Source organism: Aythya fuligula, chromosome 6 (genome assembly GCF_009819795.1).
Source record: "Aythya fuligula isolate bAytFul2 chromosome 6, bAytFul2.pri, whole genome shotgun sequence".
Taxonomy (NCBI): Eukaryota; Metazoa; Chordata; class Aves; order Anseriformes; family Anatidae; genus Aythya; species Aythya fuligula.
The window spans coordinates 11,683,886-11,700,015 of NC_045564.1; the positions used below are offsets into that span (position 1 = coordinate 11,683,886).

General features: G+C 50.2%; 1 protein-coding gene and 1 long non-coding RNA gene across 3 annotated transcripts; one reads left to right on the forward strand and one right to left on the reverse strand.

The window, feature by feature from the left end:
* Positions 1-674: 674 nt before the first annotated feature.
* Positions 675-16,066, forward strand: LOC116490647. Of its 2 annotated transcripts, XR_004253399.1 has the most exons (5): positions 675-1,383; positions 3,450-3,601; positions 13,854-14,964; positions 15,387-15,423; positions 15,672-16,066. It is a non-coding gene; the product is annotated as an uncharacterized LOC116490647 (long non-coding RNA). The 2 variants fall into 2 exon arrangements; XR_004253400.1 differs by lacking the exon at positions 13,854-14,964 and having other exon boundaries at positions 695-1,383.
* Positions 6,707-9,851, reverse strand: S100B (S100 calcium binding protein B). Its single transcript, XM_032190028.1, has 3 exons — positions 9,710-9,851; positions 8,144-8,296; positions 6,707-7,653 (listed from the first exon to the last, which is right to left on the reverse strand). Exons 2-3 carry the CDS (start codon positions 8,279-8,281, stop codon positions 7,513-7,515), a joined length of 279 nt encoding a protein of 92 aa, XP_032045919.1. The 5' UTR covers positions 8,282-8,296; positions 9,710-9,851; the 3' UTR covers positions 6,707-7,512.
* Positions 16,067-16,130: the final 64 nt, after the last annotated feature.

Consider the following 16,130-nt stretch of genomic DNA (forward strand, 5'->3'; position numbering starts at 1 on the left):
GATGGATATCAATATCCTGGTAAGAGGATATCAAATGATTCTTGGTCGAATGAGCTATAAAATCTTCTACAAAGTGCTTTCGTATATATTAGTTCTTTGCCCTCATGGTGTTTGATTGTGGTGTATTATACAGCTGCATACCCTCCTATGACTGTAATTATGTACAGCACGTGTGTAACTTATTGTCTAAGTACAGCAGCCTTTAGCAGTGGACTGTGGGACACTCCTCATAACACAACAGCTGGAAAAAAAAAAAAAAAAAAAAAAAAAAAAAAAACTACCTAGCCCCAATTTGAATGTTGTAGTTTTTTAGCAAATAAAACATTGTAAGATTTTTGTATGGAGATGTTGGTTGACAGTGAGACAAGTTGCCTTGTAAAGTAAGACTTAAAACAAAAAAAGCATTAAACGTTTCCAAACAGCTGCTGAACGCCTGACTCGCTGCCTGTCGGCGCTCGGCCTGTGCCGCTTTAGCCCCGCCCTGCGCCCGGCCGCCATTTCGCGGCCCCTCCCGCGGCCGCCGCGGCTCCTCCCCAAAATGGCCGCCGGGCGCCGCGGGGCCGTGGTGGCGGCGGTGCGGCCGCGGGCGGTGCGGGAAGGCGTTCGCGCGGGCCGGCGGCCTCGCCAGGCAGCGCCGCGGGCACAGCGGGGAGCAGCGGGGTGAAGCCGTTCCGCTGCCGCAGGGCCTTCATCTCCTCGCACCTCGCCCTCCACCTGCGCTGCCACGCGGGCGAGAGGCGGTTCGGCTGCCCCGCCTGCGGGAGGCGCTTCCTGCAGGCCTCGCACCTGGCGCGCCACGAGGCCGCCCACACGGGCGAGCGGCCCTAAGGCTGCCAGGACTGCAGCCAGTGCCTCGGGCGCGCCTCGCACCTGCAGGCCCACCGCCGCCTGCACACGGGCGAGAGGCCCTTCAGGTGCCTGCAGTGCCAGAAGGCCTTCACGCAGAAGGCGGGGCTGGTGCTCCATGGCCGCCTGCACACGGGGGAGAGGCCCTATGCCTGCAGCAGGTACAGGAAGGCCTTCAGGCAGGGCTCGTCCCTCAAGCAGCACCTGAGGACCCACGAGGAGCGTGAGCCTCACCGCTGCTCGGTCTGCAGTCGAGCCTTCTCCAGGGCCTCCTACCTCCAGCTTCACGTGAGAACACACAGCGGCAAGCGGCCGTACCACTGCTTGGTGTGCAACCAGACCTTTGCCAAAATCTCCACTTTTGAAAAGCACTGTAAAAAGCACCAGCAGGAAGAGGAGAGGTCCAGTGTTAGACCTGGTGCAGTGACAAAAGCACTGGCTGGAGAAAAGACTCAAGAACTGCAGCACCAAGATGACAACCGTGAGCAACCTCACCAGGGTGACGGAAGGCGGCAGCAGGAGGAAAGGCTGTAAGAGGTACTAAAATGAGCTGTTCCTTGTCGTCCCCAGTGTGACTGGGGAGAGGTACTGTCTGGTTTAATTTTTCTTGAGTGAAGATGACATGCTGCAGCAGTGCTCCCAGAGAGCATTTCCAAATGGACTTGTTCCTCTGACTTGGAGCTTCAGCGCAAACGCTTTTTTGGGGCATAGCAGACAGGTAGAAACTTGCAGAGGCTGCTTGTAGCCAGTGTCATATGCAGAACTCTGCGTTATGGAAGGGCTCACCCTGTTCATGTGCCCTCGTGAATGTTTTTACACAAGCAGCGCTATCTAATAATGACTTCCAAAGGTTTCTGAGCAACTGAAACACCCACTTTTACAGAGTGATAAATGGATACTTCTGTGTATGTGAGAAATACGTTAAGTTGTAGTTTCCTAAATGAAGATAGGTTTTATTTGAAGAGGAAAGGGAGGTGGCACACCCACAGAAAACAGATGGGTACCAACAGACGGTTTAGGAAACACGCAAGAATTTCTCCTGTAAAGTGTGATTTGTTTTTACAAGCATTGTACATAGCCAGAGGATAGCAACTTTGAGCCTTTTTCATTTTCTGTTAATTACAAGGCTTGTACATAGTATCCAGATAGTGCTGCACTGCGTGTTTTATTGTGACATTACCAAAGCAGCTTAACTCATCAAAACTGAAGAAGACAGGTTTAAAAAAATCCATTTATTTATTTTTTTTTTATTTTAGACTAAATTACTGGGCATGGAAAACACTGTAATAAACATGGTAAGCCCCGTTTTCTCCTGAATTAATAAACTGTAGTTGGTTAAGCGAGCTGGTTGTGCCACACTGAGGGAAGGATGTAAGTTGTGGTGAAAGGGTTGCTGTCAAAGCAGAATTTTCAAATACACTCAGTTGTGTTAGGTGGGATTCCAGTGACTACTGAAGATCTGAGCTAGCACATTGTACTGACTTTTTATAAGCTTTATGTCATTCTAGAAACAGTACTGTGAGGCTATTGTAAGCCTTTATTTGTTGCTTACTGTAACCCAGGAATGTATTATAGCAGAAAAAAGGAAGCACTGAGTTAATTTTAAATGCCTGTTCCTAATTTTCTGTACAGAGTTAATGATTTTTTAAAGTGATCTATTTTTTCCCTGCTATCATGTGAATACATGTATTTTGCACTTCAAGGATTTTAAAGCATATGGTTTTGGTTTCTGCAGCATATTCATAACTGTGTTTTAGCAATTTTATGAAAAGGGAATTTATGAAAGCTTGCACACTTTAAGCATTTAAAGAATTGTAGCATATCCGGTCAGAAATCATGTTAGCGGATAATAGAGCTGAATTACATCTAACTAGTTTACAGTTAATGAAACTGCAACTTTTTTTTTTTTTTTTTTTTTTAACTTCTTGCACTTTGGGATTTATTTGATGCTGCTTATACTAAGATGTAACTCTTACTGTTGAATTAATGTTTATATTTAGCTGGTTAACATACTTTAAATATTTACATGGCCAGATACGTTAAATGAGATGTTTCTAAGCCAGAGTTTGTTGTCGTGACAAATTCTGTTGCAATTTTTTGCTACAGTCTTTAGATTTTGTTTTGTGACCAGTGTTGTTGTTCAGAAGGAACTAAACACACTGTGTTTTATTTACAGTTCCATTATGCCAATGCCGTAAAAGCAGAGTTCTACCATTTTGTATTTCAGTATATGTTGTTATTAAAATAATATACGCCGCTGTCTTTTCCTCCGGTCACTTTTAGAATCCTGTTCTCACCTAAAATAAGAGCTTGCTTATAGAGGTGACAAACGTTTCCTAGTTCTATTATTCCTTAAAACTTAGCTTGTCAAGGTAACTGCAAGACGGCAGTTTGTTTTTATTTCTGGCATTTTTGCTTGCCAAATGTGTACATTAGTGCCACAGTGACTGTGATTATACTTGTAATGTTACAGTGGCGAGAAAATACAAAAATAGCCTTAATTGTTTTGGGGTAGGTTTTTCGTTGTTTGGTTATTGAAGTTGGTTTATTTCCTTTGCTTTTAAAACAAACAAACAAAAACACTTTGCATTTTCCTCTTCTAGTTTCCTGCTCTGTCAGCTGCCTTGCTCCAGCAATTGGAAATCCACACTATTCAGGATGCAGGATGACCTCAGACTTGGTACAATAAAAGCCAAGAATATTTCAGAATGAAGAAACTGGAAGTATACTCTATTGCCCTGACAATTGCAGTACAGTAAGTAAAGCTAGGCAAATCGTTTAGATTTAATATCTGGTAGGGGGAATAAATTAAAGCCACAGATCACTCACAGAAATGCTACCACTTTCTTCTGAAATGTACTTTTCAGCTTAATGTAGAGAGGGAGCAGGGATGTGCTTCCATGTCATTTAGACCACCAGGACAGAAGAGCACCTCTCAGCTTGCAGTGTGGGAAATGTGGCGCAGTACTTTGTTTACGTGGTTGTTTTACCCCATCCAAGAAGGTCAGGCTCTTCTCTGAGGACTGTATTTCAATATACAAAATTTTGTATTGAAATACAAAAAAAAGTCCACGTTTGATTTGTGGGAAAACCATATTGTGTTTTTCTGTTTAAATCTATTGGGTACGTTATTTTTTGCACTCTTAGCCTGCAGACTCTATGCTGTGACTCTTCCACATTGTTCTAATTCTTGTCAGAGCCTAGAGTGCGCTCCTTCTTCAGGGACAGCATCAATTGCAGTCCCTGTCTCCCCTCCTGGAGCAGCTGCTGCTGCTTCCGGTGCAATATTGGGATTATAGGGAGCATAACTTGATTCCTCCTCTGAAAAAGGATTCTTATTGTTTACATATAAATTTAAAGCCTCAAATTTTATAAGACCCATATTTTGGCCAAAACACTGAAGCTCCTTTTATTGGCTTTTTAGGCCAGACAATTACACAATATCTAACCATGTGTGGGGTTTTTTGTTTTGTGTTTTTTTTTTTTTAGTCTTTTTCACTAGGTTTTGGGTTGTTTTTCCAATTCCTTATCATTCTCTCCAAATGACTGTCTTTAGGCACAATCCCGGGGTCTCTGCCCCCATGCTGCTGACTCTTGGAACCCTTAATCCCCATCTCTTCCTGATGTGCTGCTGTGGACTTTACCTGTCCTGTGTCTGTGGTGTGTCTGTGCTGGCCTCCCTTCTCCCCAGAGCATCTATGATAGAGGTCTGTGTTACCAAACTATGAGACTATAGAGGTCTGTGTTGCCAGCTTCGCAGAGCATCATAGACAGAGGTCTGTTGCCAAACTACCCTTTCCAGAGACTGTCACCTTATGTCTGCACAAATAATAGAACTGGGGGGGTTCTGAGCTCTGCTGGGTTTGGTGCAATGTCAGATCAATCTCATCAGTGCTAGCTTCAAACATTGCTGGTGAGGTGCTGTAAGAGGACACACACCTTGGGTATCTAGCTGGCTGTTTCTTTTGGCTGGGATGGAGGCATAACAAAAAACTAAGAATTTCATTAGCCTGTCATATTCACTACCTGAAGAGTGATCTGCCACTGTCAGAGCCTGAAAAACAGTGCTGGTTTTCAGCAGATCTGTTGCTGCCAGTACTGGCACTTTTAAATATCTCCAGTCTGATACTGATGGGAATTTAGTGAGTTAGGTAAGCTTTCTGAGCCTGCCTCAGCCCTGCTGTGATGTCTGCCTTCCCGAGCTCTGAAAACAAGCAGTTTCAGCCCCAAAGCTGAAGTGACTTCCTTTCTCTAGGGCTTGTGTAGTCTCTGGGGACCTCAGGTGTTGGCAGTAGCACTGTGTGCAGGAGGGCTTGGCAGCGGTGAGCTGGTGGCAGGGGCACTGCATGTTTCCCAAACTGTTTTGCTGGCCTCACCCAACAAGTGTGTGTCTCTGCCCGTTCTCTCAGCTGAGGCACCACCTATGTCAGCAAGCAGCGGGACACAGCAGGAGCAGTGCTGTAGTGCAGACCAGGTGGTGCAGATGCCTCTGTCTTTGCAGTCTGTTTCTTTTTCACTTCAGCAAAGTTCTGCTTTCCTCTGTGGGTGCAGTGCAAAGGTGTGTGCTGCACTTGCAGCAGCTGGGGGCACTCATCTCGAAGGAAGACGTGTGCTCTTCCTCCCTGATGAGAGGCACCAGTTCTGCTCTACCTTCTATGTAAGGCAAAGCTCCTGTTTATTTCCAGCCATGGTGTTGCTAAGACAGGATCAGCCTTACTGCCAGCAATGTGTGCATAAACCTCTTGTTTCACCCCCTGATGCTGCTCTGGTTGCTGGCCGGGGGACGGGACAGCCTGCCCTGGGTCTGGCCAGGCGTTGCACTGCAGTTCTCTGCTGCTGCAGTGCTGTGAGGGTGTCTTGGGGAGGGATTCCTCATGTGTGAGCACTGGCAGTGCAGTGGGGCAAAAGGCAGGTGGGTGCCAGACAGCCTCACCTGCAGAGCCTTGTGCAGCGCGTTAAACCACTCTGCTAACCTCAGGTTCAGGTCTGAGGCAGGGTTGTGAGCATTACAGCTCCCCTAACCTTGGGATGCTCTGGGACAGACAGTGTCCTCGGGCACTGTCCTCACACATGGCCTTAGGTCTGTACAAGTGCTCGAAATGGCTGACAGAGAGCAGTAGCAGGAACTGGTGAGAATGTTAAAAATGTGGTAGAAGTAACTTGGATGGATGCTAAACAAGTTCTCGGCAAATGAGTGCTACCCTAGCATGGCAGAATTGCCTTTTTAAATTCCTGATGGAGCAAGAGATACCTTTCTTGTATGCATGTTTCTGACTGAGTGTCCTCTTTCCTCCTCGTGAGGAGGCAGATAAGCTGGTCTCTGCTGGAAGGCAGGGCATTCTGCTTATGGAATCTTTGTGAAGTAAAAAACCATGGCGACATCCACAGTCACCTTTATTGTGAATTTATGAGTAGAGATGTTGCTGTGTTGTTCCTCTGCGTGAATGCCTAACTTACAGGTGTGTCTGGTCTGGATGGCAGGTGCAGACTGAAAAAAGACGGGCACAGGCTTCAGGGAAATTGTCCTAGGCTCAGTTTGGGCTCTGCAGAGGCTCATCAGTGCAAGCCTGAGGATGACCCTGCCAGAAGCAGACACATCCCGAATGGCAGCAATCCTACTGAGGTGCACTGTGTTCCTTTGGCCTCGCAGTTTGGGCAGCCTGGTGGAGCACAGTGGGGGCAACAGCCCTGAGCTTTTTGACTGGCAGCAGTGGTGCCAGGGAGGAGTTGAATCGATGCCCAGTTATCAGCCTACTGCCAGCGTGTGCCATGGTGGCACTCCCGGCTGTGTCCTTCAGATTCCCCTCTGACAGTGCGTAGTAGCCATAGAGGTGCACAGAGCCTGGGACAAAAGGACACATTTTTCACTAGAGCCCAGTTGTGGCCTAGATAACAAAACATTTTTATTGTCATTGTTTCCACACACTCTGGAGGCTGCAGGTGGTAATGTTGTATGGATTCCCCTTTTCCTTGGGCTGAGCCTGGAGACCTTACCAAGGTGCATTCCAGGCACAGAAACTGCCCCCAGCCCAGGAGCCTCGTGTGCTTTCACTTCCAGTTCTGCAGGCTGCTAAAAGCAGGAGGGTTCATGGGTGAGAGAAAAGCTTGGTCTGTTACATGGTTATGCTTTGCCTTTCAAACTAGGAGTGTCTCAAGTTGCCAAGAGCTGCATGGTCTCTGCTGAGCCCCTGTGATGGGACTGGGTTAGTACCACGTGCAAGGTGGTCAGAGCCCACAGCATCACCAGGAGCCTTTCCACTGAGGCCAGTGGGCTCAGAGACAAGCTTCTGTAACCAGCCCCTCTGCGTTACCCCCCCACCTCAGGTCTTGAGTTTTCCTTCTCCTTTGGCAAACAACCCCAGATTGCAGTGGCCACTTGCCTCCAGCCCCATGCTTGTCCCTTGTGTACGGCACCAGGGACTGAGTTTGAGATGAGGCATTCGTGCACACTGCATCCAACCCGGCGGGCACTGGTCAAGAGGCTTTCCTGAGCCACCTGGGTGCTTCTACTCACAAAGCTGCAGGACTTAATAAGCTGCTTAAGACTAGCACAAGCTTAACTCCAAGGAGCCCCTAAGCATACCCAGTCTTTCTTTCCCAGGAGACGTGGTACTGCTCTGCATCTCTCCAGCTTGAGTGGGAGGTGCTCAGCTGCTCCCCACTGGCTCACTCATGCTCAAAGAACTCATGGCAAGCAGCGGTGACCATGGCGATGAAGGCTACAAACTCCTGGAAGTCACACTCTGCATCCCCATTGCTGTCCAGCGCCTCCATGACTTTGTCCACAGTCTCCTGGTCTTTGATCTCCTGAAGGGATAGAAACAGACAGCCGAAGCTGGGAAGGATCAAAGCGAGAGGCCTGGGCAGTAAGATGTCCCTGTTTCTTGGCCACTCCTATGGCTGAATTCTGTTCGGACACATCCCTAACAGTTCGTTGCTGCTTTATGTGCTTTCTGTGCCTGCAGCTACACCTGCGCAACAGCAGCCCTACTGAACTGGAAATTGCAGCCCCAGGAGTGCTGGTGGGAAGGGGCATCTTGAGTCCCATGGGGCAAGGCTGTCACCTTCCCAGGGAAGAAAATGTATCTAGTTGCAATCAAATCCCCAGCCCCAACACAGGCTGTTGCCCTTGTCCAGGCACCTCTTGCTCCTGTGGAGCTGTAGGGAAGTGTTTCGCACACTGCTGCGTGAATAAACCCTTTCCCCTGTACGTGCTGCCCACAGGAGACAGGTGAGCAGAGCCAGCAGCTGCTTGGCACGGCTCAGTCAAGCATGCGTTGTGGAGGGCAATACTCACACCAAGGAAATGGGGCAACTCATTGTTAATGAGCTCCTTCAGCTCTGATTTCTTCAGCTTGTGCTTGTCTCCCTCTTTCCCCGAGTACTGGTGGAAGGCATCGATGACGGCGATCATGGCCTTCTCCAGCTCGGACATGGTCACGGTGCAGTCCTGAGGACAGAGGCAGGTGATGGGTGCGTTAGCCGAGTCGAGCAGCAGTGATGCCTTCTGCTGCGCAGCGTGCTGCCCTGGGCTGCCCCCCAGCATCTGCAGTGCCACCCCCTGCACTCCAGGAACGTTGCAGAACAACCCCCCGCATTTGCTCTCACTTCAGGGAGGAAGATCCCAAGAGACCTCGGCTCTGTCTCGGAGGGCCCTGGAGTCAAGGAGAGCTACAACACAAGCAGTGCCTGTCGTGGTCTATCCCCAGAGCAGGCACAACCCCTGGGACCAACGTGAGTTTGGCACCTTGGGTCTCTGTTGTGAGCAGGGCATAGACAAGAAAATGAGGTGGAGAGAGATGGCAAAGCCCTGCAGGCTTCCAGCAGACGTTCCTGCATTTCCCGTACACGCAGAGCCAGCTGTCAGATGGGATTGTCTGTTAAACCTGTGTTGCTAATGCCCTTTGGGAAATTCTATGGAGATAAGAAATGGGCTGCAGGAGCATAAAGCACTGGCCTCTGCCCAGGACTGGGGCTTCATCTTAAAAAATGCATTTATTTAATCATACGTGTTGTTGCCTCACCTATTCCTTGGTTCCTGTTGCTTAGCCCATTGCTTTGCCCTGCTTACTTGGAATGGGAGCAGGCAACGGGGTGAATTTCCGAAACACTCTGCTTTCTACTTCCATGCCATATGCCCCTGCCTCTGCCTTTTCTTGCCTGCAGTTACATCTCCAACTGAACAGGCGGGGGGATGTAGGCAGGAGTCAATTCTATTGGATGCCAGTGGGGAAAAAAAATAAAGACATCTTTAACTTCTTTCCTCCTGCGCTTCCTCTGGAGACCTTCTTGGGAGTATTAATAATTGCAGCATTTTCTGCGGATTTCACAAACAGCCAAACCCAAGATATTCTGAAGGGGAGAAATGCAAAGCACCCAAAGCTGCTGAATGCACTGACACTGGGGGGAAGAAAACCACCAACCATCCAACAACAAAAAGATTGTCTGACACTCATTTAGTGATAAGCATCTGCCCTGGTGCCTGGCTCCTGTTTCATCAGTGCTGGGCCTGATGCAGAAGGCACTGAAAGCCATCCTGCAGATGCCCTCCCCTCTGCAGCGGTTATGTCTGAACTGCAAGGCTGTTTCCAAACAGTTAGAAAACATTTCTGAAGTATTTAATCTATGCACCCTAAAAGCTGCGCATGTGCTTATGTCCTGCCTGCGCCATGCTGAGCCAGTAGCCAGCAGCACTGCCTGTTTCCCATCCACTGGACCCAGGATTATTTCAGCTCCTTGACGGTCTCCTGCATGAGGGCAGAGCTCTGCTCCAGCACAGCCGTCCCCGAGCCGCTCCCTCCCACCGCACCAGCTTGCCGGCTGCAGCAGTGAAGCACCTGCCCTGCACCCCAGCCCCTCTCACCTCCCTGCTGACGGTGGAGCTGCAGCCGGCCGATGGTCAGGAACACGGCCGGGCCCTGGCACCTGCTGGCTTCTTATGCCCGGGGGCGGAGAGCCCCGAGCCGTGCCGCAGCACCGGTGGCACCAATGGTAGCTCGGCGCGGGGGTGTCCCGGGCTGCAGAGCCGCACTGCGCAGAGATGCACACAGCACGGCTTTGACTGGCGGCTGGGGCGCAGCAGCTGGCCGTGGGAGCTGCTGCAGAGAAAGCCACCATTGTGAGAAGGAAAAAAAAAAAGAAAAAAAAAAAAACAGCAGAGCCAGCCTGGCAGCATCTCTGGTGCTGCAGCTTTCACCCACAGTAAAGGCTGTAGGTTGTGAGCAGCAGCTGGGTCAGGGTCTCCACAGTGAGGCTGAGGTTCCCCAAAGCCAGAGCCGACCATGTGGGAAGGATGGAGCCCCCCTTTCTCTGGGGACCCTGTCCCTGGGCTGCAGCACCCTCTGAGACAGAAACATTTTGTTGTGTGTGTCAGAACTTTCTCTTGCTGCAGTTGGTGTCTCTGGCCTCTTGTCCCTTGCTGGGCACCTCTGAGATGGGTCTAGCTGTGTCTCTGTGACGCCCTTTAGTCTTAGGGACAGCAAGAACCTTTACATCGGGGGAGATGACTGTATCAGGCTGCAAGTGTAGAACGACAAAGTTGGTAGCAGCTGCAGTTCCTTTCTGATGCATATAGCTGACAGATGGTGCCAAATCCCTGGGCGTGCCCTCCCGCAGCCTCACAAAAAGCCCCACTGAAGCTTTGAGCTGCAAAGGGCGCCTGCCTGGGGCTGTCACCCAGCCAGGAGCTGTGTCCCCGTCCTTCTGTTTGGGGCCCAGCACGAGGCCATGGTGCACCCGCTGCCCACTCACGGCCCCCTGCCTGCTCAGAAATCACCTGCCAGACACAGCACCTGCTGCAGGGACTTTTATTCACAAGAACAAGCTGGGGGCTGCCATTCCTGGCAGAGTGGCTCCGCGTTGGTGCCCAGCCCTGAGGGAGGCGAGGTGGGGACCGGGAGCTGCAGGGGGGCTGGTGAGGAGCAGCAGGAGCAGGGAGCAAAGTAATGTCCCCAGTGTGAAACCTGAGTGCACTGACACTAAATGTAGCCCTGACCACTGAAATCTTTGCATTTATGGCATTGCGATCTGCAGCAGTTAGTTACCTGTGCTCTCATAGGACTGGCAGGGCTAGGAGGTGCTTTCGGGCAGTGGTGTCTCCAGAGATGAAGTCATTTGTCAGCAGTGTTGCAATGTTCTATTTTCTAAGGATAAATGTATTGATATAAGAGCTGGGTGTAAGTGGTGCTTTCAGCTAGCAGGAAAGAAACAGTACTTTTCTCCATCAATAACAATTTGATTTTGGTAGATATCCTAGCTCGGTAACTGGCCAAGAAATGCATCAACGCACATCATTGCTAGTCCGAGACAACAAGCTCGAAGCTCTGCCTCTTTCTCCCATTTTCTGATGTCATTCCTGATGTTAAAACGGACCTGTATTAAAATGGAACAGAAAAATGAGTATTTGGCAGATCAAAACTTGAACAGTTTTGGAATTCTCTGTCCTGCTTATTATGGCCCCAAGTCATTCCGATGCATATTTTACAGGGAAAGATCTGCTGCACTGGTAGCTAGTGTAGCAAGGAGCAGCAGGATTATGTGCGAACAACAGGAACCTTGGCCCTTTGCTGCTTCTGCAAATGAGCAGCTCCAAGTGACTTTCCAGATCCTCCCCAGGGTCACTGCCCAGCACACAACCCCATCCTGCTCTGGGTCCTCTCCGACCTGGCACAGGTGCCAGGCTGTGCCAGTCTGGGAGCTTGTGTTCATCTCCACACTTACATTCACCCACTTCCATGCTGTGCAAAGAACCGCTTCCATTATTTTAAAACTCATGGCCGTGGTCTTTCAAAAGGAGACTGTGACCTTGGGGCTTTTTTCCTCAGGGTCACTGCTTTTTTTGCCAGAGCTTTGGGCCAATGTCTTCAGAGAAACAGAGGGTTTTACATAGCCTAAGGCCGAGCGTGATATTTCAGCCCTCTCCTTGTCTCCCCCTTCCCAGTAAAACACAATGTGAGCTCTTCATAGCAGGCCCTGGGAGAAAAGCCAGCGTATTTCTTTGTGTCTCTGGCGTGTGTGGCACCAGGCTCTGCCAGACCACGAGACAAAGGCTGGTGGTCATTGAACTGGGAGAAAAAAGTAATGAAAGGAGAGGAATTTGGGTGGGAGGGGGACGATGTTTCTGCCTCTGCAGGGCTGTGCTTATAGTCCTAGCATATTGGAAGTGGGATTCTGCAGGTTCCCCAGCTCTGTGCCTTGGTCACTGTGTGTGTATGTGAACCAACAAATACATTGGCCAGAGATGAGCTGGGATCCTAGGGGGAAGCCCTAGAAGCAGAAGCAGCAGCACACAGCTGAGAATGGGGCTGGTGCCCATGGAACTCTGGACAGAGACAAGGAAAGGGGCTCAATTCAGTGCCCTGCACATAGGTTCAGGGCCTCTTCAAGTACCTGATGTGTGTTCTCTCAGCACAACTGCGCGTCATGTTTGCAAAGGAACAGCTCTGGGCTCCAGTGCTGGCCCACCAAATAGCCTCCCTTTGGTAGTTCTCATGAAAAACACCAAACAGTTCTGCTGCCACTGCAAATTCTCTGACGCTGAAAACATTGGGATGCTGTAACCTCAGCTGAAACATGGCCTTGCGCTTAGGTCATTCCCTAGCTGAACCAAAGGACTATTCTAGGTTCATTAAAAATATATGAATTTGTTCTCTGTGAAACTGGCCCTGAGAGAAGGCATTACAGCATCAATTTGCAGTGTCCCTCCTGCGCCTGGCACAGGGAGCAACCCCAGGAGGAGAGGACTGCAGGGGGTATAAAGAGGGAAGGTGTGCTGGTGCTGAAGGGTGCTGAAGGCTCACGTCCTTGCAGCTCACATCCAAGCTACAATAACCAGCACAGAGGAAACCAGATGGCGTTTTTTTGTTTTTTGTTTTGTTTTGTTTTCTTTGTTTTTAAGGTGCTTCTAAAATACCTGTGTTTCTGTTGAAAATATTGTGGCTACCAGTGTAGAGTGATTCAGGTCTACCTTCTGTCAAAGCAGAGATGACTGTATTTAGACCATGTTTTGTGAAATTCCTTTGATCAGATCCCTAAATCCCTTTTAAAACAAACTAGATGATATCCCATGGCTTTAAAGTACCGTAGCAATTTTTGGTCTAGAAACATAACAGGTAACAATTGGCAGATGATACCTTCTGAAATGAGTCTCATGTTCTAGACTGAACTATAAGGGGGGGAGTTGTGGTATTTGCTTTTTTGAGCTGACTGTATCCTCACCTTGGAAGAATACTTTCAGCTTCTAATGTCTCTGCCAAGCAGAGCTCCCACAAACAGCAGGAGCAGAGCACTACCCTGTTAACTCTGATCTAAACCTCAGAAATGTAGAAATTGATATAAAAATAATGCCTAGTTACCAGGAGTTTGGCAAGTAAAGTTTCATAACTAAATCTATTTCTAAGGCTGATTCTATAAAGACGGTTCACCTTCCATCACTGACTTTAGGCAAGTATCTTCAGAAATTATCTGAAGATTTTGACAGCCACAGGGAAGTGGAGCTCCTTACGGGACGCTCATCTCAGGCAGACCATTACGACAACTTTTTTTTTTCTTCCAACCAAAATAAATAGGCTAAGTCCCAAATATATCACCCATATCAGTGTTGCAACCAACTGCATGCATTTAAACTGTGCAAAAGCTCCACAGCTCTCCCTAGTGAGGACTGTCAGTACAAGAGTGGAGGTGTTTCTGAGCACGGGTTGAAGATGATGTTTTCCTTACACAACAACCCCTCCAGGGAGTACTCCAGCCCTGCTAAATTATTCAGACAAAATTATACTACTAATGAATGCACCCACGGCTGAACCTGTGTGTGACCTAAGCCTTATTTATAGAATAAATACCAAATTATTTCTCTAATTTCTAAATAAAATTAATAAATCACTGTATTCTTCCCAGGTAATCCCTGATCTTATGCAGGACATGAGTGAAAAGCTATTTGCTGGCAAAGGAGTATTTAAAATTCAACTTACAGTGTGTGCATATATACAGTTGTATATATTAATTCACAGGCATGTTTCTGTCCCGGGTTGCTGATGAGTGCCACATTTGGAAGTAAGAGTTTGCATCCCTGCTGCCTCTCCCTTGCTCCCCAAGGCTCCAGACACTGCTTTGTGATGCACTGCACAGCCACAGTCCCTACCTCCCAGGCATTAAAATCAAGGTTGGATGTTAATTGCAAGTATTTATGGCAATGAGTTTGGGTTTTCAACCTGAACTTCTCACTGTCTCAGGTCTGATATTACCTCTGCAGTACGAGGAAATCCAGGTAAGCAGGAACGGATTTTACTGCCAGATTTAAGTTAGTCTGCATTGAGTCCCCACCCGTCTCTTTCAACAAAAGGCAGCAGCAAGTAAAGCATCTCTGGCTAACATGCTTCCTTTCAGTAAGTTTTTACAGTGGGTGTTACAAACTGTACACATCCTTGGAGGGACAGATACAGTATAGGAACTGTGTTTGCAGGAGGAAAGGGGAATTGGTTCATGCTGAGGACACGTGCTTCAAGTCATTGTCACCGCAGTCCTGGGATGGGACAGCAGGGCACATTGCACAGGGTGTGGAGTGTGGGGTGGGGAGGAACAGACACAGCCTGGCACATCTCCATCACTGGGTCTGATGGCAGATAGCACTCCTGCCCCCACGCTGGCAGTACCTGAGCTCAACCTGTTTGTGGGGGTCATCAGCAGGGCCCTGAACCTTCTGCCCTGCAGCAGCCCCTGTGGGGATGTGACCCCACACACTGGCACCCACGCACATTGCCTGTGCTGAGGGCACCCCGTCAGGGTTCATGGCTGGGACACCTGACTCAACCCATCACTTGACGCCAGCGCTGAGGCCACCACCCATCCTCACCCCAACCTTGACTCTGTTTCTCTAAGGGGTGGCAGACCTTTGTTTCAGTACTGTATGCGACATGTGTCTGTACTCCCGCTGCTCCATAGTGACATGCAAAACTAACAGAACGGTTTATGGGTGACACGCCTGCCTGTCACACCTTTGTTGTCCTGGCAGGGCCCTGTATTTAAGGAGTGCCCAAAAGCCAGCCCCGCTACCTTGGGCTGCTGTGCGAGATTGACAGTCGGAGCTACAGCGCTTTCAGATGGGGCTGTTCTGCAGCGTAGGTAAATGGAAACAGTCCCTGAGGTAGCAGTGTCGGGGGGTTGGAGGGCAGATGGCACCAGGGCTGGCACTGGGACTGCCCACAGTCCCTCGTGGTTGGGCACAGGCTCAGCATATTCCCCAGTGCCTGGAGAGGAGGTGTTGGGCTGGGGTTGGTTTAATGATGGAAGCTGTGTGTCCAGGTTGCAACAGGTGTTGCAGGGGTGAGGGCAATTGCTCCCAGGGTCTCCAAAAGGGATGGGATGGCTGTGGGGAACTGCAGAGGCTCCAGCCCAAGTGTTGCCTCAGTGCTTGGGGGTATGTGGGGCTTCACCTGGGACGGTGGCTCATGGCTACCTGCAGAAATGCAGTGCCCCAGGAGAAGCTCCGCACCATGGCTGTGCACTGTGGTAGCGCACTGACAGAACCTGTTCCTACCTTGCAGCTCAAAGGCCGTGAGAAGATGTCAACCCCCCACCCAGGTGAGCACCCATGGGTCTGGGTCCACGCTGTGGGCAGCGCGCACCGTGGGGGCTTTGGGAAGGGCTCGGTGCAGCCATCACAGGCACATGCACTCCCAGGCTGCTCCTGCCCCACATGTCCCCATTGCACTGCCAGGGGACCTGGTCCTGCTAGGTGCAGTAGCCAGGGTGGTGCCAGGAGGTGCTGTGCCTACCAGGAGAGCCCTGTGGCATCGCTGCAGTTCCTGATGTGTCTCCTCTTCCTGCAGGACCACATGGAGGGCCGCCACCACCACATCCTGGGCCAGGGGGGCCACCACACCCAGGGCCTGGAAAACCTGCACCACATGGACCGGGCCCCCACCCGCCGAGTCCCCACCCCCCAGGCCCCCACCCACCGGGCCCCCACCCCCCAGGCCCCCACCCACCGGGCCCCCATCACTAGGCAGTGAGGTGCCAGCAAGCGGCTGCTCCCTCGGGTGTGCCTTCATCAGCCACCCACACCGCCAGGAGCAGGCTGGGTGAGGGGGGCTGCTGCTGCTGCTGCTGCTCCTCACCGGCTCCCCTGCAGCTCTCCATCCCCACCAGGCTGCCAGGGGCCCACAGGGGCCTCGCCTCCCCTCAGTGCTGGGCACCAACGTGGAGCCACTCAGCCAGGAATGGCAGCCCCCAGCTTGTGCTTGTGAATAAAAATCCCTGCAGCGGGTGCTGTGTCTGGTGGTGATTTC

Excerpts from the sequence above, each read along its gene's own strand:
- S100B (XM_032190028.1), bottom strand. The coding sequence starts at position 8,281 with ATGTCCGAGCTGGAGAAGGCCATGATCGCCGTCATCGATGCCTTCCAC. Across the intron at positions 7,654-8,143 it reads AGTTGCCCCATTTCCTTGGT|GAGATCAAAGACCAGGAGAC; the intron begins GTGAGTATTGCC and ends CTATCCCTTCAG.